Consider the following 24,659-nt stretch of genomic DNA (forward strand, 5'->3'; position numbering starts at 1 on the left):
CACTATACAGTAAAAATAATAATATACTAATGAATTGTCACCTTATAACCAATCTATGCCACATGGCAGCCTACTCCGAGTGAGTCCAAGCCTGAAGTAGAGCGACATGTGCCAAAGTTGGTGACCGGGAACAAGATTGCAGGATGGTACGTTCTCATAGTGACTCAGCAATGCCACCAGGTACGACTTCCCAAGCTGGTTTTTTAAAGCAACTGCCAATTACCACACACCACCCTCAACCTCAGCTATCCCGCCCATTAACGTCACTGATTCAAACGGGAGCCGAGGCAGAGGCAAAGAAAGGAGGGAGCCGAAAGGATCACACACACGCATTAACGCGGCTTGAGGGACAAGAGAGCGATTTAACGCCGGGCACAGCTACATCTTGGGGGTCTCTCGGCGTGATTTCTTTCGCATGACCACAATCGGAGGACTTCAAGATGTGGAAAGAAGTCGGCAAGCTCGTACTGTTTCATTTGATGCTAATGGAGCTCCAGTCCGCAAAAGGTAAGACACTTTGCTTCATTCGTAGCGAACCGCCCCGTGTGGTGTGGTATCCCGCATCGCAGGACTGCTAGAATGTTATGATTCCTGTGTTTTGGAAAATAATTGTAGTCAGTAGTACGGGAAAATCAAACAGAGTCAGGATGGTGACAGAAGGTGACAATATGCTGGAGGGCAGATGTAGCCTACACTGGCGAGTGGGGACAGATTGCACGTGTTAAACATGCAGGGTGCTTCCCGAGGATTTGTGACATTATGCGCTGAAATTAATATAAATATATTATTAACATGATTATTTTGGGCAAGGCACAGAACGTCTGTTAGAATCGGCATAAATCATTCTGCGATTAGGTTGTTTGTCAGGTCGTGTCATGGAAAAAGACAAAGCTAAAACAAACAAACAAACAATAAAATAAATCAATGAAACAGTTAAAGAAAAAGTCAGAAATTTTGAAGAAGAAAAAAGAAAAGTAGTATCATTGTTATTGTGCACTTCGTGGTGAGGCTTTAAATCTCACTATACGTGTATAATGACAATAAATTCAATTCAATAATAAATGGCTCTAGACCACACACTGCAAGAATTGCAATTTAAACTTGTTTACATTCCTGAGAAAAAAAGATAGTAGAAAAATCCTGATTAAATAATAGCAACTTCTAGAATCATTATTGTTAAATCAAATTACCATTTTAAAATTTTATTGTCAACTGATTCTTCGTTTTATTATAATACAGGCATTCATACAGAATCACAGTGTGAAACGGGGCAGTTTCAGTGCAACAATGGAAGGTGCATCCCAACCCTTTGGAGATGTGATGATGATGATGACTGCTCAGATAACAGCGATGAGGAAAATTGTCGTAAGTAGCCTTGTCCTTCAGTGCAAAATTATATTGATCCCATCGTTTGCTATGTTTATATATATAAAAAAACAACTGCTGTCTGGACTAGGTATTCCAAACATTTACCAATCCTTTCATCCCATATTTCCTACATGCATCTTCTAAAATGTACCCCTTTACTCTAAGACTTTGCAAATGTTCAATATGTTATGCTGAAAATAAGCTGCTTTTCTTGCTGGGCCTCATTGGAATCTTTTGCAGATATCAGCGTGCAAGGGTTGAAAAACCTTAGACAAAGGGTCACATGGCTTCAGGAATTAGCTTAACTCTTAACAAAATTTTCTGTCCTGCTAATTGTTCTCCTCATACTATTCATCCAACTATATCATGATTAGAATTCAAAGGATGATTCCACAAATGGGATTAGTGACAGTTAAAGTAATATATACATCATGACTCATAAAATTAGTGCAATGAGTATTTCAATATCTATGAATGGATTTGCTATTCCTTATAGATAAGGATAAACTGAAACTGGCTTTTTTGTTTTTGTTTTTTTTCTCAAGGTCACTTTTGACTGTGCATTAACTGAAAATAACTAGTGTAAAATGCATTATTGAATTAAATATAGCGATATGTCCTGAAGCAAAAGTGGGAAGGAGAAGCACACTTTTTTTGGCGTGTACTGTTTTTGAATGCCCTAATGAAATTGCACAGACAACCAGACGGTAATTATTGCTTATGAATTTGTCCTGGCACTAATTGCTTGAATGGTTAAATTAATGACTAATTGATTCACCACTTGTTCTTCATCACCACCACGGCCGTTCTTTGATCTAGCCATTAACAATGTTATAAGACTTTCCTATATGATTGCTGTGAAATTTTCACAATTGAGCTGCCTTGTGGTGTAGAGGTTCACTCGCCTGACTTGGGTGTGGACAGGCGCGGGCTCAATTCCCGCTGGTGGTGGTTTGATTGGGAGTGTGGATTGTTGTTTGTCTCTCTGTGTGCCCTACGACTGACTGTCGACCAGTCTAGGGTGTAGTCTGCCTTTTGCCTGAAGACAGCTGGGTTAGGCTCCAGCAACCCCTGTAACCCTTTCGAGGATGGACAGTATGGAAGATGAATGAATGAATGAATTTTCACAATTGTATTATTGACCACAGAGATTGATTGGGCACTATTTTGAATTTCATGGGCAATAGTGGAAAGGACTTGTAACGAGAGATACTTTATTCATTTTCCGTTCCACTTATCCTTATAACGGTCGTGTGGGTGCTGGAGCCTTTACCAGCCAACTTTTGGCAGTAGGCATGGGGCACCCTGAATTGGTTGCCAGTCAATTGCAGGAATAGCGAGTTCCTTGAAGTTATTTGCAGAAAGATAGTGACTAAACAAATTGCAACACATGTTGTTACATGTATTAATATTCCCACTCTCCAGTTCTGCTATGAATTTGTTACCTATGCACTGCCAGCTATGCTGTGCATCCTTATTAATTTGGATTGTACTTACTCACTTTGCTCTCTTACTTCTTCTGCCCCATGTGTGGAATGTGTTGTCTTCTGGATTCTCTCTGTATGAATACCTCACTCTTTCAGCCCCTTAGGACACATCATTTTTTAATTTCCTGAGGGCAATGAAGTAATGCCAAGAGAGACTATGCCCAGAATAAGCATCAGCTTGTGGTTCGGTCAAGGATAAATCCTCGTTCCCTGTTGCCAGAGTCATGTTTAGTGCCTGGCTTTGTGCCATCTCTTCTAACAGATGCCACCACTCTCTGCAACCTAAAAACACTGTTGAGGAGGAGGAGGTCCAGGGAAATAAATTGATGAGCATAGATCTTAACGAACAAGATGAAACAAAGCTCACAGCTCTAAGTTAAAGGGCAGAACAATTTAGAGAATGGTCCAGGGGACAAATTCAAAATGCATTCTTCCTAGGATATGAAAATTTTCCACACTTTAAGGCACACTGGATTATAAGGCGCACCTTCAATTATCTGAAAAAAATGTGTAATAGATAAGGCACACGGATTATAAAACACAGTAGTAGCAGTCGTGATGGTAATGGTAATAATAGTAGTAACAGTAGTAGGGGATTGTGTTATACATCCACTAGATGGGGTTGTAGTGGTAGTAATAGTAGTAGTGGTTAGGGATTATGTTTTACATCAACTAGAGGGAGCTGTGGTAAAGGAATTTCATATAATGACTACTCTATATTGATCCATATATAAGGTGCATCGGAGTATAAAGCGCATTGAGAAAATTGAAGTCTTTTATTTGTGCCTAATAGTGTCGAAAATACGGTAATATGTGTACAATGCATGTTGGACACAGCAAAATGTGGAAAGTACTCGTTCAAAATTAGTTGGACGTTCCACCGAACGGTCATTCGGCCGAACGGAGGTTCATATAGACGTTTTTTGCCTTATCGCGACATCATCGCGACATTTTACCGAGGAATTCACTTCCATGGGCTCGGTTCCAATGTCCAAAGAGCTCCAGTATTTGTATTTGATCATTAAATGCTGTTTTAGGATGTATTTAACCTGATTGCTGTCATTTCACGGCTCGGTTCTGCTACATCTGCCCGCCCAAGAGTGCTTATTCCCTGGCTGACATGCCCGCCCAAGAGTGCTTATTCCCGGGCTGCCATTGACGGTAGACTAATAAATTGAGAGTGATGAGTTGCAAAGGGAAATGAATCATTGATTTTTACTATAATTTGGACAACGCCGGCGGCGGGCCGGATTAAAAATCCTAACGGGCCGTATATGGCCCACGGGCCGAGGTTGACAAACTTGTACACACACGATCCGGGGGCGGGGCAAGCGCGCAAATCCCCTTTCCGCGAAACCTCCGTTCGGCCGAATGACCGTTCGGTGGAACGTCCATTCGGCGACCTGTCCATCTTTCAAACGTCCGTCGGTGAAACGTCTTTAGGCGAATCATCCGAGTACCGGTTAAAATAGGTTAAGTGCACTCAATTTATTTATTTATTTTTTTAAATGGCCACGTGAGGTAAATTTACATTGTTTCTTTGTGTGAGGCTGAAAATCGTCTGGTTGCCACTGGTGATTATGTCTTCAATTGATTATTTTATTTATTTCATATTGTACAGCAACTTTTGTTTTAAAGGCAAATTTCAAATTAATTAATCAAAATTAAGACCCCTGTCAAAATTTCTGCAGGTTTTATTATTCATTAGAGAGTTATCTTATCTTTATTGCACAACAGAACAACAAAAATACTTTTTAAAATCATATTTTATATTCAGTTTTCTTACTTTCATAATTTCATAACAATTAAAGTAACTTATTTACTTATTCACAGAAGTGTTAAGTTTCAAATTTGAAAGAAAAAACACGATAGTTATCGTGATAATTATCAATATTGACTAATATATATATATATATATATATATATATATATATATATATATATATATATATATATATATATATATATATATATATATATATATATATATATATATATATATATATATATATATTTGTATCGTGATAGCAATTTTTATCATATCTCCCAGGCCTAGATGCAATGCTACTGTACTAACTGTCCCTTCCGGTTTCACCATCTGAAAAGTTGTGGACAGATAAGTGCTTAAGATTTGGATGCCTTTGTGTTTTTGATCATGCTCTCCTCTTCCTTTCCCAGCTCCTCTCCTTCATTTTCAACATGCCTATTGGTAGATTCCTGTCTTGTTGCCCAGGGAGACGGCAAAGCACAGTTGATGGCACTGGGGCTTTTTGAGTATGTGTGTGCTTTCTTTGTTGTGAATGCAGCACTGCTAAACATTTGTGAACACATGGCAACTCTCCTCCTCTGCATAGCTATGTATGACCTATATTACAGATGGGGAATACAGAAAAAAGAGGCCTTATCGTTTTGACAGCAGATTTAAGTGGATTTAAACATGCCTAATCCAGTGTGCCACAGTAAAATTCATCTAGCTGAACCTGTAAGCTTTCAATTTTCCTTTCTCCCTGCATAACTGTAAAGATTATGCAAAATTTCAATCAGGAACAGTTTACAGCCACTCGTAATGAAATAGTAATGACTCGATTGATCATTTTGGAATATTAAAAGGAAGAAAAATCTAGAATTACGAATGGCCCCCTAGACTTTTAATGATTGTGGAAATTTGATGTGGATTAATTCTATCTTGAAGACAAGGAAATAGTGGGTGATCTATTTGCAGAGGTGCATAATGCAAGATATCGATTATTTGAGCTATATTTATGATGATTCCTATCTACAACAATAGACTGGATTATAAGGCGCACCTTCAAGAACCGCATTAGAGAAATTTGTCTTCATAACATTTAAAACAAAGCTTGTTGACCATTATTATTTTAAATATACTGTGAAGTGGTAATTTAAATTTAAGTGGGTGTGGCAAAATCCATCATGAAATCAGAATATCCAAACCTGAATCAAATCAAAAGGATTATTGCTCCGTGTACAACAGAGAGAGGAAGTTCCCGAGACACAATTGCCGCAGAGCGAATGTACGTGTGACACGTTTTTTAATGAGTGAGCAGGTATTCGGTGTAAGCAGATTTCTTCATTGTATGTACTTGTTATGGAAATACTAGCGAGACAATAAGCATTATTTTAAACATTTAAGTGGTCAATCAATAAAGCCAATCTTGGTGAAGTGTGCCAACACTTGTCGTTGATTTATGCCTGGATCAGTCAAAGAAAGAGAGTTTGTCAACTTCAAGATGCCTCCCTAAGCTTTTTAGTTTGACACATGGAAGGACACCAGATCAATTTACAGCAACTAAGTGCAACAGACCAACCTAGGATCTACCTTTGGCAACTGTATGCTGAAGGATCCTGGTTAAAAGCAACTCATTTGCAAGACAAACACATTTTTTTAACAATAAGCATGAGCAAGTCACAGGGAGCAGCGTCTCCTCACCAGTCATACACCTACTCTCCATGTAGCAGACATAACAAATTTCATGCTGCCACTCAACATGGAAGTATTAAAGTTGGGGGTGTCATGCTGACAAATAACAACATATTATTCACACCCCAACACATGCATACACATTACTTTGCAATACGGCTAAGGTCAGACATCTCAGTGTGAAGGCTAGAGGTCGATGTGAACAGTGGCAACACACACTTCAAATACTTGGATATGTAGCAGAGAATTTTGAAAACACCTAATTGGGTATGCTCAAATTGGAAAAAAAAGAAGAAGAAAAAAGAAATAATCCAATGGTTGCCAAGCACAGCCCACAAACATTTCATTTTCGATAGTACAAAGTTAATGAACACATAATGACATCAGCGTTCTGAATGTCTACAGTAATATTCTATTTTTAAGAGATTACACTTTACTATGCACAATTGGATGCCCACGTTCAGTGACGCATTGTGAGCTCCATACTTGCATTTTGGCCACTGAAACGACACAGGTTTCTATTCTATCCACGGCTATGCCTAAATATAAATTCATGAATATCATCCTCTTCAGTATTGCTTTATTTCCAAATATTTATACACTGTATGGATAGGGGCGGCCTGGCGGACGAGTGGTTAGCACGTCAGTCTCACAGTTCTGGTGTTGAGGGTTCAATCCCAGGTCAGTCCTCACTGTGTGGAGTTTGCATGTTCTCCCTGCACTTGCATGGGTTTTCTCTAGTTTCCTCCTACAGCCCATAAATATGCAGAGTAGGTTGGTTGAATCCTCTAAATTCCCCCTAGCTATGAGTGAATGGTTGTCTGTCTCCTTGTGCCCTGCGATTGGTTTGCCACCCATTCAAGGTGTCCTCTGCCTGGTGCCCGGAGTTAGCTGAGATAGGCTCCCACACTGCACTCAACCCTTGTGTGGATAAGCGGTTTTGAGAATGAATGAATTTATGGATAGAACTTATAAATGGTGGTAGACATTTTCATTGTGCTGTCTTTGATCCTGGAATTTTACTTAGCATATTTAACATACTATAAGGCGCACCTTCAATAAAAACGTAAAATGAGTTTCATATATAACAGGGGTCAAAACCTTTTTGACAGAGAGAGCCATAAACAATTCCTATTTTCTAATGTTATTTTTTGAGAGCCATTCTCAGGATTGAAAAGTAAAAATACATGAAAATGTGTGATTTATTTTTTGGTCATTTCACCTCTTTTGAAGTACAAAAAGTCTCCAAATTCTCTTGACAACATTGTTATGCTGCTAATAAATCAGTATCAATGATATGCATGCAGAAGAGAAATAAAAAACAAAAATATAATTAAAGTGGTGGTAGAGGTAGTGTCAACGCCACAGTGACGCTCTATTAGTGCATTCGGGACTCAGCTTTCTCACCAGTGATTTACCTATTTTACCTCACAGCTTAGTGGACAGCCATATGCACCCATGGAAAGAGCCACATATGGCTCCCGAGTCATAGGTTCCCTACCCCTGATATATAAGGTACACCGGATGATAAGACGCACGAGTACTCTGTGTTCCAATTATTATGCAAGTTATATTTTTCTATGATCTTTCCATATAGTTAGTGCACCTGACAGTAAGGTATTTTTTTCATTGTGATGTATGAAAATGATTTCGCAAAGTACGATTCTTCTCTGTCCCATGGAAGAGAGTGGTGGGTCAGAAACTCCATATACTTTTCAAGGGTCATTTTTTAACCAACCAGCTCTTTCCTCATGACGCCGGCCCAAAACATGACCACATCCTTATCCGTGGGAGTCTGGAGGCACTAGCACCTTCAAATATCTGTTTGCTGCTTAATGGCATTTTATCTGCTGCTCTCTTAATCCAATGTATTTGTCTGGCAGAAACCTTCCTCATTTTGCCTTTAACCTGTACGAACCTGTGTGCTCTGAATCATCTACAAATCTTTTAGCAGTTCATGCTTAAGTTTTCATGAAATTTCCAAGGTTTTCATACCTTGTCCAAGGTATTCAACAATTTCACAATTTTCAGCAGCAGAGATCATTTTTCTTTCTCATGTTGGTCTGCTTAATAATGTGGAACATCGTTCTTCAGTAGTTTTCCCTTTATTTGGGCTCACCAAGCAAACTAATTATCACAGGTGTGCCATTTCATGAAATGAAAGTCCTCAAAGTGTAATAGCCTCACTTTTATCAAAACCAGTATCACAATCTATGAACCATCAAGTATTCAGTGTGATGTAGACGTGTTAGGTGCAGCAGTGCAAAGCATCAGTGGGGTAATTTTAGCTGAGGTCAGTGCTGGCCTTGGGCGATTATATCATTCTCAGTGCATTGGTACTCTCTTGCTCATTTCAGGTCCAATTTGTAGCTTTTGCCCCTATAACCGCATCTGTTACATCTCAGTCGTGCCTTTGTTTTGTTCTTATACTGTACAGTGCAGAAAACATATGAACTGGGTGCTTTGTGTGATGTGTTTGCACACATCTGGTAATGTGTGGTAATATAATATATTCAATGCAATTGTTCACATTTTAATTTGTCATATTGACAACTGGAATGTTGATTGATTGGTGATCTAGTCAACAATATACATGCATGTAGTAATTAATAACCATATACAGTGATACCTCTCTCTAATTCAAAGTCAAAAGCCTTTATTGTCATTATACAACAGCTGAGTATTACAAAATGAGTGGTGCTACTCCACAAAGTGCGTGTTTCAGTAAATAACCACTGAGTCACTGTGACAAGACCTGTGAATGCGACAGCTCTTTTTACTTTGTTGTTTCATTTCACACACCATGGGTGGGCATGAACCTCAGAGACCAAACTGTGTATACAAGCAATAAAAAGTAAATTTTCCATATGTCACCTGTGAACCTACACAATTGCAAAAATAGTAAAATGTAGAAAGGTCTTGATAAACACATCATATTTACATGCATTTCAGTTTGTTACCACTGTTTTTTTACACTTGTGAGTTGGTGTGCCCAAACCCCACCCTTTAAACCATTTTATCTCTCTGACACAGTATCATGTCTTTAATCTGCAGCTCAGATTAACCAAATATACTCATGCCCCTCTGTTTTATTATTTACATTTGCTGTAATCTTATTTTTAAGCGTGCTCTGTTACATATGGCATATGCATCTTGGGAGCAACATATGAAATCAGCTTAAAATGTTGTTGAATAAACCTTACTGCTAAAACCACTGTGCTGGGATGATGGCTCAATAAATATATCGGAGGTTCTTCATCTCTAATGTGTTCTTAATGATTACAATGGGCATTTCTTTCCTTGATAATATACACCCAATATTCACTTGTTAGAAGAAAAAAAACACTTACAAAAATTAAAGTTTCTAGGTAAGTAATAAGCCCGTCACCAAATGTAGTCCTTGCTTTCCAGAGGTTTCAGTTTGTTAAACCAAACAACTTCCGGTTCATGTAATGTAAAAATACGCAACAAAATAATTTAGTCTCGCACCATTATGAATTTCTTGGTGGCCCGGTGAAGAGTGGTTAGCATTTCCGCCTCACAGTTCTACGATCGAGGGTTCGCATGGCGTTTTCATGTTCTCGTCAGCCTGCGTGGGCTTTCTCCTGGTACTCCAGTTTCCTCCCTCATCCCAAAAACATACAAGATAGGCTCATTGAAACTTACTTTTACCTTTAAGTATGAGTGTGTGCGTGAAGGGTTGTCTGTCTCCTAGTGCCTTGCGATTGGCTGCCAACCGATTCAGGGTGTTCCCCGCCTACTGTTGGCTGGGATAGGCTCCAGCACCCGCCATGACCCTTGTGAGGATAAGTCATACCTGTCAACCTAAGACTACATAAATCTGTATGACTGCCTACAAAAACCCTTATATGGACTTCAGTATCCTTAAGTGAATCAGCACCAACAAGACAGAACATTTAAATACACTTTATTAATGTGACACAAAATACACTTATACATCAATAATTTCAAAATAATAGAATGTGCATAATAATGTTTGAAAAGAACTATTGTACACGATTGGCATTGTACTCTGAAACTGCCTCCCTTCCAAATTCAATTGTTCTTCATCTGGCTTAAAAAAGCAACATCCCTCCATGTTCATTTTGCATTGCAGCAAGGATGTAAGAGTCTCTGGAGCTAAAGATTTCCTAAACTCAGTTTGAACTTTCCGGACTTGGCTGAAGACGCGCTCACAATCTGCATTGCTGTGGGGAAGAGAGAATATGGCTTCCATAACATTCTTTCACATCGTAAACACCCGATGCTGCAACTTTTATATCCCGATCACAAACCTTACAATGAGCATACTGACTACCCGTTGCTGGTTGTATCATACCATTGAATTGGGTAATCCTTGTGTGAAATATCAGTAATATCTCAAACTATTCTCCTCGAACTCAGTGAGAGTTGTATGCATTCGTTGCTGACATGCGTGACTTCCAGAAGAAAGGGCGCAAACGTTTCACATTCAGTGAAATTCTGGACTTTGGATGTTCTCCCAGCTACTCCGGGTTTCCTCCTACATCCCAAAAACACAGATTAGGCTGGTTGAACACTCTAAATTGTCCCTAGGTATGAGTGTGAGCGTGAATGGTTGTCCGTCTCCTTGTGCCTAGCGATTGGCTGTCCACTGATTCAGGGTGTCCACCAGGGGCCCATAGTTGGCTAGGATAGACTCGAGCACTCCCCGTGACCTTTGTGAGGATAAGCGGTTCAGAAAATGAATTAATGAATGAATAATTGTACATGTCACCGCCTAATACAGTATATACAATGTAACATATGAGTGTAAAGTGTCTCAGCCAAACGCAATGTTTTTAAGAGCTGGTTGGTTTTAAATCTGTTCTATTTTTCCCCCAAAGTGTCTTGCAAACTAAATTTAGTGCTTACAAGCTCATAATTTTGCCATCACTGTTAAGTCATCTTGAAGATGTTAAAATATTATTGAACAAGCTTTGAACTAGTCTTTTTGGTGGATAGAACTATGTATCTATTTGATCTATTTAGGAACACTCAGAATTGGTTTGTTGGTTTTGTACACTCTTTAACATCAATTTTTTTAAAGCAGTCTATGCTATCTCAGAAAATGTCCAAGATGTTTTTAACTACCAAACAATTTCTTTTTTTTACTGTCTGATTAGTTTTGCATGCCACGCCATACACTTATGCGTCAGCAGACGCGTAGCTGCACACTTTGGCAGCAGAGCGACACGTCAATGAGAGGGCCCCTCTTTTTTTGTGCGCGTTGTTGTGCATATTGCATGTGCACACATCTGACGTGTGCGGGCACACAGTATTGCGTAAAACATCTTTTTTTCCCCACAGGACAGTTACTCACAACTTTTTCTTTTTCTGTGATAATAGCTTTTCAACATAACCCCAAATTGATCTTCATCTTGCAATGAGAACTGTACCCATTAATCCTGTGGTTGAATGCTTTCTTCAGGTTTGCCCACAATTATTTTGAATTCTATGCACAACTAAAAAAAACACAAAGAATACTTCAGTATTACATTTCAAAAAGAATACTGGAGCTATTCATATGCGAGGTTCTGTCACAAATATGTGCTTCCATCTTACGGTTGGTTTTAAATACATTGCCTCTTTCCAATGAAAAACTATATTCCCTTGTGTTTTGGGAGCTACATATTTAGTGATCTTTCTATTCGATAGAGGTATTAGTACATTTCATCAATCAAACATTTTCAGACAATTTTAACGGCTGTAAAATGAACCTCTTCCAGAATGATAGGCAAGATAATCAGTTCACCTTATAGATCTTCTATTTGTTTGTTCTATTTCTTTTGCATCTTACTCATGTTTTCCCTGTATTTGCACATGCTTTCAGGGCATTTTTCTAACTACTACGGTGTTAAATTACATTGTTCTTTTTTTAGCCATTAGTCTCCCCAAGAACACTGTGCTTCAAGTGTTGAATCTCTCTAAGAAAATGTTTGTCATAGCAAATGAGTTTCTGTTATGGTTTCTGTTGGACTTGGTTTTCATGTCTGACATGATAACCAATATAATATTGTTCGCCACCAGTACAACGTTAGATTGTAGTAGCATTACGAATTCTTTTATCCTAAATGCACAGCCTGGAAAGCTGCTGCTCTTCACCTTTTATCCACCGCAAGAAAGTAACTCAGAAATCCACCCCCCTTCCCCTCACACACAAACGCACACGCACACAAGCTCGGATAATTAATTTTGACACTCTTCAGCACATCTGGGAAAATATGGCTTATAGTTTTTACGTGTCCCCCCCAAAATTTCAATGGCTCCATCTGGCCACTACTATGAAACATTTCTAAAAGTGCTGCTGACGATAACTGTATATATACTGTGTCACTCTGAATCTATATGATGAGACACTTAACATACCCAGTACAGAAATATCTTTGACTGTCGTCTATTTTGAGGTTAATCAAAAACCCAATCTTTACTCAAGCAGTATTAGATTGTCATTAACTTCAAACGGTCTCTACTTTTGTGTCCAGAACAAATCTAGCACCTTCCTGGTTTCTGAGTGAGTGTTGAGGTGGAATTTTGGTAATTTGGTAAACACACTTGTGAGCAAATTTGGAAGAGGTCATATAGCGCTGTTGCTGGCACAGCCGATTTCTTTGCCGCATTTTATTACATACTCTTTTCAAGGTTAGAGGATATTGATTCCTTTGTAGCTTTGTGCCTGTCAAAATAATATTTTCGGGAATTACATATTTTCTCCGAAGCATTTAAAAGTGAAATTCATCAATTAGATGAGAGATCTCTGAGGGGTAGTCCTATAATCGCCAAGACTAAATGTTGGCAATAAATAGCGTACAGTATCGAACTCCATTATTTTCCACCCATTCTGTTGTATTTTACGTACGTGAGTTGCATTCTCTCTTGTAGAAGGCTGGTTGCTTTACAGCGGGAGAGAAAGAACAAGCCAGAGCGTAAAATTGTTGAAAAAGCATCATTATCAGATTTATATATCAGACAATAGGTTGATGATGATGCCTTTTATCGGCAGTCCTGACTCAGCCGTCTCTTGGACCAGATTGTTGCCAAAATAGGTATGCAGTATCCTTCACCTGAATGCAGAGAGAGAGCTAGAACAAGGCACCGTAGTTATTTGGGTGATCCAGCACAAGAACCCACTCCCACCCTCATCCTCCCGTCTTGATTATTTTTATTTAACTCTGAGTTTTCATTTAATGTGTCTACCATTTTACTTTAGAATTAAGCTAGAACTGGATAAATGAAATGTATAAATTTTTGTGGTCAATGTGTCTTTAGCTTTGAAATTTACTTCACCCTCAGTGTTAAAATTATAATATTGAACTATAAGTTGGTATAATAGTGATCGTGACACTTTTGGCACTTATCCTCCATGCAGTTATGGCCAAAAACAGTAACTTGGGAAATTAGCCATAACACAACTAAATTGAAAGTTTAGGGAAGGCAATAGTGATCTCAAGACAATCAGAATAATGAGAACAAGTTCTGTCTGCATACTGTCTCTACGGGATTGTGAGAGAGTGGAGTGCCGCCTGCCGTGGCCCATCTGCCATCCGTTATGTGTTTCTCATGATTGTGTTTCTTTTGCGATGTCCCCAGTTTAAAGTCATCATGTGAAACTACAAATAGGGTTTGCCTACTTGCTAATTACTTGAAACTTTAAGAAACGTACTTCCGCAAAAATAACATATTATAGGGTAGCTTTTCAAGAGGAGCTTTTGTGAGAGGTTTTCGGTGCACAAGGAACATGGCAACTGTCATTTATTTTCTTGTACAAATATTACTGTTGCTGTTGTCTTGACACTGTCAAGATGATTTCCAAATTCAAAGGTTCCGAACATGCAGTCATCAATTTCCTGGTGGAGTCTCCTTCTGACTAGCCCCATGCAGTTTATTGATGTCCTATCGTCATGCCAGCCCTCATAATGCTGGTTCATTTTTTTATTCCTCAGAGTCGGAGGCGAGGTGTCTCAGAAAAAATATATTTATTTATTTATTCGCAGCATACAAATCGCCACAAAGGCATGCATCTCCAGAGGGTAAGTGTTCACTTCCTGTGTCTCCCTCTTAATTGCACGGCAGAACCCATTAACATTAACATGGTTCATACCATGTGAATTATGCACACAAGAACGCCACAGTGTGGATTCATTTATGCGACAAAGGCATGCTACTACGGCTTTAGCAAATCAAGGAACGTCAATATTTAGCACGCCGATTTCAACTCAACGCCGACTCAAAATCCAAAAAAGGCTGGAATACGCTCGGCATAGTTTTTCTCCACAGGTAATGTGCGCAATTCTAAACATAATCCGAAGAAACCACGAAATGGCAAGACGTCATCATTCTCGGTCATTCTTCTACGGTGAAATATTGCTTCCTCTTCAGCGCTGAGTGCCACCCAATTCAGTGCCGAAGAAGAAGCGAGCCCTGACTTCCGCCATTTTTAATTTTTATCCACCAAGGAGATCACTTCAGACTGGTTTACCAAAAACACTTGAAATCAACAAGTGTGTTATGGTCGGATAAAATCAAGAATGAACTTTCCTGGCGTTAATTTTCACTTGAAATTATTCTGAAATATATATTTTTGAATTAGGGATATCTAACCCACAGTACAAATATCTGTAGACCTGCTGCTATAATACATTGTGCTCATGACATATTTTTTTCCCTCATTTTTATAACCGCCAGCTTGAGTTTTCCATTAATTCCCTTCTAGATTTGAAAAATTCAAATGGCTCAGACCACTTTAATACTACTGGAAATTTAAAAAAAATAAAAATAAATGATCGGGAGGCTTAATGCCTCAAGATGTAACAAAACATTTAAATTTTGCGTGTGTATGCACTAATTACATTATATCCGCACCATGTCTCTCTAGAGAGTCTTTGGGGATGTGTTCAACATTCTCGCATTTGTACTTCACTACCCCACTTTAAGCATAACTTTTTAACTAAGACATTTTTTTATCGCTTCAACAATAGCCACTTCAGCTTTAAGTTTCTCCTAGCTTCATTTCTACTTTGCAATGTATTGTTTTTCATCCTTTTATGGACCAATTTTGATAGGCTCAGCAGAGACAGAATGATCAAAACAATTATCTTACGCACTCTGTCTTTCTCATTCTGTATTTCTTTTCATTTCTACTTTGCACTGTATTGTTTTTCATCCTTTTCTGGACCAATTTTGATAGGCTCAGCAGACACAGAGAATGATCAAAACAATTATCTTAGGCTCTGTCTCTGTCTTTCTCATTCTCTATTTCTTTCAATTTCCATCTATAAAACAACATAAAAATCACTGTTGTGTGATTGTCCACATACTATATATTTCATTTAATCTGTAAAGAGCTAACACGACTGATTTTAGAGCAGTCCCAAGCAAAGGCAAAAACTATTGGCTGTGGTGAGTTCAACATCACATCTAAAATGTCTGGTAAAATACATAATGCTATAGCCATGTGTGTAACTGGATTGGAAAGATGGTGCCCTACCGTTACTGTCACTGTGATGAAGAGTCTCTACAATGGAGTGTTGGTTAATTAATCTCGCTGCGTGTGTGTCTACATATGCTTCAAAGCTGTCACCGTGATAAAGCATTACAGATTGTCATTAGCTCCAATAGTCTGTAAAGCCACCCACCCTAGTAAATATGGAAAAACACGAGCCGCGGCGTTCCCTGATTCCCCCGTAGACCCAAGTCATCCAATAGACTGAAGTGGACATTGACGTTCACTGTGGTAGGAAGTATTTTTGCACATACACACAAACTGAATGGACAATAGTTTGGGGTGATGCTGCATATTTCGGGATCAATCCATTTGATCTGATGACAGGACCAGTATTGCTGTTACAGATATGGGACAGATGCTTTCTAGTTCTGCTCATCGGAATGTTAAATCTCATATTTAATTAGCTTTAATTGTCCATATGCTTCTTTTTTTATTAACTAAATACTAGTTTTATATTGCATCAGTAGAGGGATGGAGGGTATTTTGTTTCATTCTGCAAATGTTTCTTTATTAATCCTTGCATGGAACTTGATTTGCATGTAATCTGCTAAAGGAAATTTATGTTTGTAGAAATATTTTATTTAAGACAGACATTTTGCAATTTAATTTCTGCTTTTCAAAAAATTAAGCAAACATGATGAACTGCATTTACATTTATAGGTTTATTGGTTTTAGACCAAACGCAAGTCTTGTACTTTCCCAAAACAGCTTTTCCAAAATATTCATTGTCAGGATTCTGGTGTCTATCCATCTAAACTCGGGCAAAATTCAGGAGGAAAAAATGTGATTCAATATTTTGAGAAAAAATGAAAATTTTTAATCAATATCACCCTGCCAATAAAGGAAAAAACTGCAAAAACTATAAATTATGAAAACATCTTCAATACAAACATTTTACCATTTTTTTTCTGAGAAAATGCATTGTCTTAAAAATTGTTATTGTGACAGGCCCAGACTCAAGTTTGTTTAAAGGTGACAAACTTTGATAGATTATTTTATTTTGTACGTGAGGACTTTGACAGGAGGACGGCCCGGCGGATGAGTGGTTAGCGCGTCGACCTCACAGTGGGGGACCTGGGTTCAAATCCAGGTTGGTCCACCTGTGTGGAGTTTGCATGTTCTCCCGGGCCTGTGTGGGATTTCTCTTGGTACTCCGGTTTCCTCTCACATTCCAAATACATGCATAGTAGGCTGGTTGCACACTCTAAATTGCCCCTGGTATGAGTGAGAGCGTTAATGGTTGTTTGTCTCCTTGTGCCCTGCGATTGGCTGGCCAACAATTCAGGGTGTCGCCCGCCTCTGGCCCGAAGTCAGCTGGGATAGGCTCCAGCACCCCTTACAACCCTAGTGAGGATAGTGCGGTTCAGAAAATGAGATGAGATGAGACTTTCACAGGAAACAACACGTCAAATGTGCATGACTCGTTTAAACACTGTTTTTCCTCTTCTCAGTGTGTCTTGAAAAAGGTCTCATGTCTTTTATGTCTCTGGTGAGATGATCATATTGACAAACTGTCTACATTTTCCCACACTGCACAATGCACTCTGTAATCAACTTCCACCACGAGGGAGGGATATTTCGTGATTTTGACAACATGGGTCTTTCCCGTGACAGGTGAATTAACTGAGGTCCTGCATGTTATAAATCAAAGAAAACACCATTGAGCAGATAACAGTGGTAATCCAGAGTATTGTATTGACTGCACAGAGTTGCAGCCGTATTTAAACCAACCAATTATACATTTTCGATTAATTAGCCAACCAAACAAAATTATGATGTTCCATTTAAGAGTGATAATAAAACTGTAATGACATAGTGCTGTCAAGCAAGATTAATTTATAAATATTTCAGTTCCTAATATTTCCTTCATGTTCCTGCTACTGTATTGTGGTTTTCAGTCTCTCTGTATGCTCTCTGTTTATGGTGTAGTCTGCCCTTCGTCCGAAGTCAGTTGGGATAGGCTCCAGCAACCCACCCAAACCTTATGAGGATGCGTGGTACGGATGATGAATGAATGAATGTTCCTGCTACTATATTCCAGTGTTTGTTTCTTATATAAGTCTGTTGGTCAGTATCTAAACAGAACGAGTGTTACTGGTTTTATATTGCCTCTTCCCTCGAGTTTCCGTGACCTTAAAACCTGTTGTGTTTCAAATCCATTCCACAATATTACACACATCACATAGTATACACCTGACACACTGATACAAACATGAAAGTGAAGGAACATTGATTTTACAACTGCACAAAGACAGACGATCAGGAACATTCAGTCACACATAAACAGGGCTTATTGCTGTAAAGGGATGAAACCCACTGTTTGTCGGCATGATGCTGAATTTGGGCTCTCAGCCTGAGAACACCTGCTGTTTTGGAAAAGGCAAAATCTAAGAGGCAGATGAACACTATTTCCATGAACTCGCCATGGTGTGTGTGCTTGTGTGCACGTCAATGTGGGAGTCAGTCAGTTCAGGCTGTTACGAAAGGGAATGGAAGAGCAGGCCAGCAACTGATAAATTTTCTTTTTACTTGTCGAGAAGAGCCTTGATATTCATGGCCTCTTGTGACCCAGATTCAACCCTTCATTCTTGTTTTTCCACATTGGCGTAGTGGCATAACTTCAGAAGACTAGTGAGATACCAAGGGGAAGATGAAAGCAACAGAGAGTTTGAGAAGAGAAACACAATGGGAAATTGAAGGTAACAGAGTTTGTTAAATGGTACCTGGCAATGGGGAAAAAAGGGAGGATTCAGCATATAGTTGAGGTATGGAGTTATTTTAAGGACAATTTGAGGACAACACCTGCGTACAGAGAATTTTGGATTGAACCACAATGCATGCTGCAAATTCATCAGTAAAGGTTTTTGGACTGGGGCGAAATATTTGACAGAAATAAGCACAAATGCTATTGAAGAAAAGGAAAATAACTTGAAATTTTAGTATTTTAGGTCTCATTAACATTGGCATTATGTTTTAAGTCAACCAGATGGAGAGAGTGATGGATTGATGGAATCACTGGTAAAAGCCAAGCTTGTAAAACACTAGCTTGAAAAAAATAAGTTTTAAGATGTGACTTGAAACTAGTCAGCACATGGACAAACTTAAAGCTAGTAGGAAGGGAGTTCCACAACCAGGGACTAGACATTTGGACTTGAGTCAGAGGGATCTAGACTTGAGTCGACGAACGTCGCAAATTTGATGGCTTGCAACTCGACTCTTAAAGAAAAATACTACAGACTCAGACAGAAGGGAGTTCCACAACCAGGGACTAGACATTTGGACTTTAGTCAGAGGGATTTAGACTTGAGTCGACTAACGTCGCAAATTTGATGGCTTGCAACTCGACTCTTAAAGAAAAATACTACAGACTCAGACTTGACTCGCTTGGGAAGGGTGGTTCCGGGACTAGAGATCTGACTCGGGAAGCAATGACTGGAGACTGGACAAGAAGACTCAGAAATCTTGAAGTAGATATAAATATTAGGGCCCGTAGCACTTCCAATCTGCTGCTGTCGCTCTTTGAGGACTGCCACCACGAGCGTCTCGGGACGGTCATGACCACGATGTGATCTCCGAGAAGGGTTCAGCTTTGAGATCTTGTGTTAAATCCCGGTCACTGGCCTTCCTGTCCAAATTTAAAAACATGCATGGTAGGCTGATTGAACACTCTAGAGCAGGGGTCTCGAACTCAATTTACCTGGGGGCCGCTAGAGGCCGAGTCTGGGTGAGACTGGGCCGCATCAGGATTTCCACAAGAAAAGCACTGATAAAACATTCCAACGTTATCAAATATCTTTATTTTTTAACAAAAAATAATGAATTAAATAAATTAACTTAAAGATGAATAAAAAATAAATCAATCAGTAATACAAAACCAAATAATACTAATGAGCATACAGTAGATATACACTGGCTAGCTAAGTAGAGAAAATGAATTATTTTTATTCCGTTTCAAATGTCTGTATTAACAGCGCTTTAACCTTTAACTTTCTGAACTTGAATGGAACATTGAACATGAAATATTCTGAACACGGCTTCTCTTGCCTACTCCTTGCTGCTAGAGACCTGGCAGCGCTTCTTCTCACAGTCACATTTGGCTTGAGGGAGGAAGCAGTGGAGACCCTCAGTAGAGCTTGAAGATGCTCATCAGTAAGTCTGGACCTGTACTTGGACTTATTGAAGTTCAAGGTGGAGAAGAGCTTCTCACACAAGTATGTGCTCCCAAAAAGGCACATGGTCCGCTTGAACCTTCGGGAAAGTTCAGGGAAGCTGGGGGTCAACTCTCTCAAAAATTGCCCAAGCTTGTGTGCTTCTCCACTCACCTCCCTGAACTTGGCTTTGAGTGCAGAGTTGCACTGCAGGTCAATGAGCTCCATTTGAAGCTCAGGAGGGGCATCTTGCACATCAAAGGAGAAGGGGTCCGCAAAAATTTGAAATGTGGCTTTGTGTGTCTTGAAGTCTGCAAATCTGTGATCAAATTCCTCCTGTAGCTTCGAAATGGCCTCAACATACTTCTCACCACTGAATGGTGTGCCTGCATCCACGAGAGCCTTGCATGCTGGGAAATGGCAAAGGTTTGTCTGAGAGAGCTGGGCTTTCCATAACACAAGTTTAGTGCAGAATGCTCTCACGTTGTCATAGGCAGCACTGACAAGTTGCCCCTGGCCTTGTAGCTTCTTGTTCAGTACATGAAAGCTCATGTGTGATATCAACAAGAAAAGCCAAGTCCATGAGCCATTTGGGATCACTTAGCACAGGATCAATCAACTCACAAACGGCGTAGCTAGCTTTGACTGCTGCATTACTGTCTTTGGTAGCCTTCTTGAAGAGATCCTGTTGCCTCAGAAGACGTGTTTTAAGACTGGCAACCTGGTTGGCTCTCTCATCTCCCTGGTATTTTTCGTACTCCTCAGCATGTCTCATAGTACAATTACGTTTCAAATTGTATTCCTTGTGCACCGCAACTTTTTCAGTGTAAATGAGACACGTCGGGGTGCCCCTGTGTTCAACAAAGAAATATTGCACTCCCCACTTTTCTTGAAACTGTCTGTGCTCATCACCGACCTTTCTCTTCACGGCAGGCTTTGAAAGAGACATCTCTGGGGCTCTGTAATATGTTTTTCCACTTGGAATGAGTCTCGGGTTGATCTTTCACATTCAGTCGCGCGGGTTTGTGGCGCATGTGCACTTTCGCTCTCCGTTTCAATCGCGGATATGGCTACAGACACTGACACAGGCTGGATCACGGATCATAGCGCCTCATTCAGTTCTATGCTGAGAGCAGCGGAGGAGTGTGCGCGCCGAGCGGAGTGATCGGCCTCACGGCTTCTCCTCCGCCCAGCTGATTGGAGGAATGAGTGAGTGAGCGAGGCACTGGACAGCCCGGCCGATGTCCCGCCCTCCAGAGCTGTATACCTCACCGTGATTGGTTCATTCAGCTCCGAACCAAAGTTCCCTCTAATTTTTTGTTGGTCTGAGCAGAAAGACAACCTCCCTGAGCGCACTGAGTACCAGTGTGAGCGACATCATCGGTACTCGGATGATTCGCCTAAAGACGTTTCGCCGACGGACGTTTGACAGACGGGCAGGTCGCCGAATGGACGTTCCACCGAACGTTCATTCGGCCGAACGGAGGTTTCGCCGAAACGGGATTCGAACGCTCGCCCCGCCGGATCGTGTGTGTACAAGTTTTTCAACCTCGGCCCGCGGGCCATATACAGCCCGTTAGGATTTTTAATCCGGCCCGCCGCCGGTGTTGTCCAAATTATAGTAAAAATCAATGTTCATCTACCATCAATGGCAGTCCGGGAATAAGCACTCTTGGGCAGGCAGATGTAGCAGAACCGAGCCGTAAAATGACAGCAATCGGGTCAAATCCATCCTAAAACAGCATTTAATGATTAAATACAAATACTGGATGATATCGCGATGGAGGCAAAAAAACGTCTATAGACGTCCATTCGCCAAACGGCTCAAAATGCTCTCAAATTCGGTCAAATCCAGCTGAAAACAGCGTTTAATGATTAAATACAAATACTAGTATTTGTATTTAATCATTAAACTAACAAATACTAGTACGACCTGTCCGTCTGTCAAACGTCCGTCGGCGAAACGTCTTTAGGCGAATCATCCGGTCACGACATCATCATTGCTCGCTATCGGCACACCAGTATCACACCTGCCACAAGCAGGTGCATGTCAATGTTCCCTCTAATTTTTCATGTAAAACATGCTGTAAAACAAGAAAAACATGAGTGGACAGAGCTACTGCCACTGGCTGCCACTTAAACGGCGCCATCATGGGGAAAGGGGTAAAAAAAAAAAAAAAAAAAAAAAAAAAAAAAAAAAAAAAAAAAAAAAAAAAAAATTAAAAAAAAAAAAAATTGATCTTTCATATTAAGACGGGGGCCGCAAATTATCGTCCCGCGGGCCGCAGTTGGCCCGCGGGCCGCAGGTTTGAGACCCCTGCTCTAGAGAGAGACTTTGAATGTATGTGATTGTTTGTTTGTCTCATTGTGTCCGGTGATTGGCTGGCAACAGTATCAAGGGGAAACCTGCCTACTTCCCATAGTTAGCTGGTTCATGTTCTGCTAGTTAGCTAAAAATAGCTTTGGCTTGGCTTTGTTTTGCCCAACTTCTTTTGCCTTTTGCTCTTGGTTTGGCTATCACTCCAGTGTCCTGTCAATAATATGTATATAATTGCATGAATCTGTCCACTTCAACAGCAGGTCAGGAATACAAAAAATATTAAGACGTGTGAAGGTCATCGGCTCCAAATGTCTCTCCATGTGCTACAGTACTGTGTGAGACCCCATCTGTCACATGGAGAGGGATTGCCAGTTGCAACTCCAACACACACATTTACAGCATACAGAATTTAGTATGCACTCATCCACAGTTTCTTACGAAGAGAGATGAAGGGTTCATGTATTTATTTATTAACTTACTTATTACCTATCTATTTATGTCTAAAATGCCTTTCCTATTTCTGCATCCTCACGCTCTTGCTACTGTGACAACGAAATTTCCCGAATACGGGATGAATAAAGTTATCCAATCCAAATACGTGATTACCCCATGTGTTTTTGTGTGTTGGTGGTGGGTGCATTATGTATATATATATTTTGGCACCACGTTTAATTTTTTGTTGTAAATATATCTTTCACTCAAACATTTTCTCAAATCCTTTATAATTTATGCACCCTTTATTGTTGAGCCCTTTTCAATTATTCAGTTGAAGCTGTAACTTATCTACACTCACAAGGTAAGATAAAATGAGTCTGAGTCAATAAATTGCCTAATCGGTTTGTGTTTAAGAGACCCTATCAATGCCTAACTACACTGCTCCTGGAAATTGTTTATATTAAAAAATAAAAAAAAATCCATCCAAGAATAATAATTGTATTTTGAGTTTTAAATACAATTTTCAATGATTCGCGACTAGCAGCCAGGCAAGTTTGCTCTTGTCACACTTGCCTCAATATACCCATTTTGCCCATTGAAACCTCAAATTAAATTAACAGATCAACAGAATGTTTACTCCCAGAGCGCACCGCCTTGTGTTGAATTTCAAACCTACGGGATGTGCGGAAAGGATATAATATATAGCGTGACAGCGTCGCGACAGTTTTTCCATTTACGCCGTGATTAACCGAACACATTTGAATATTTGAATATCAAGAGGCTTAAAAACAAGATTTGGACAAAAATTGATATCTAGAACTGATCTATTAACCTTAAGTAAATATGTCAATAAAATAGTTGCTTAATTATGGCAGCCTAATTGGCAGGGATGTGAAATCGAAAGAAACCCGTAACTCTGACGTGGCGCTGACAAAAATTAGTTTAACATCCCTGCTCTATGGCTTAGCAGTAACTTAAATTCATAATGAATTTACATTGAAATCAGATTCACAATTAGGATCCCATAAACCTAACACAATACGGGGTGAGGCATAGGCAGAATAGGAATATATCTAAGAATCTGAATTTCTTAGATTTTTTTTAAAAGAAAACCACAGTACATTTAAATTGCTCAGCTTTATTCGAATATCATTCTGGTTTCATACACTTTTTTATATTCTCTCTCTCTCTTTTTCTTTATCTCCACTATTTTGCTTGTATCCCAGTGTGTGGTATCCTCGTCTGATTTTTCTTTCATTAAGTGTTAATCCACGCCGTGGCTCCAGTGTGTCACAGTGTGCTCATTGTGTAGGATCGATGCTTCTCTTGTCTCCTCCCTGGCTAGACCCTTATCAGTGAAGACAAACCACAGGCCCCTAATGAAGGTCGCTCCTCTTTCCATGCTAATCCAACTCTATTGGAATTAGGGTCATTGTCTGCCATCCATCTCAATGAGGCAGCGGAACCTGGAAAGAAAGTAAGACAAAGAATTGTAGAAATGACGTGAAACATTTCTACATTTCACCAGGATTCTTAGTGTTGGATATCATTGTTATGGGAGCGTGAGATCTCTCCCCGGTCAGATGGAAGAGCTGCTGGCGCCTGCTGAGCGGTCTCTCCGCTGCCACGCAGGCCCAGAGAGAACATGCAAACTTCACACAGGTGGAGGTGACCTGGATTTGAACCCAGGACCCCAGACACGCTAACTCGCTCCACCAGGCCGCAAATATATATATATATATATATATATATATATATATATATATATATATATATATATATATATATATATATATATATATATATATATATATATATATATATATGTATGTATATATGTATATATGTGTATATATATATATATATATATATATATATATATATATATATATATATATATATATATATATGAAATAAGTATTTAGTCAACCTCCAATTG

General features: G+C 39.5%; 1 protein-coding gene across 4 annotated transcripts in view; it reads left to right on the plus strand.

Annotated features, from left to right (window-relative positions):
• Window positions 1-258: 258 nt before the first annotated feature.
• The window catches only part of lrp8 (low density lipoprotein receptor-related protein 8, apolipoprotein e receptor), a 102,995-nt gene continuing 78,594 nt past the window's right edge, over window positions 259-24,659 (plus strand). For all 4 annotated transcript variants that reach the window (XM_077606487.1, XM_077606489.1, XM_077606488.1 and 1 more), the window contains exons 1-2: window positions 259-507; window positions 1,240-1,365. In XM_077606487.1, coding sequence (XP_077462613.1) covers window positions 441-507; window positions 1,240-1,365 — 193 coding nt within the window. In that variant the 5' untranslated portion in view covers window positions 259-440. The remainder of the gene's footprint in view (window positions 508-1,239; window positions 1,366-24,659) is intronic.

This window comes from Stigmatopora argus, chromosome 8 (genome assembly GCF_051989625.1).
Source record: "Stigmatopora argus isolate UIUO_Sarg chromosome 8, RoL_Sarg_1.0, whole genome shotgun sequence".
Classification (NCBI taxonomy): domain Eukaryota; kingdom Metazoa; phylum Chordata; class Actinopteri; order Syngnathiformes; family Syngnathidae; genus Stigmatopora; species Stigmatopora argus.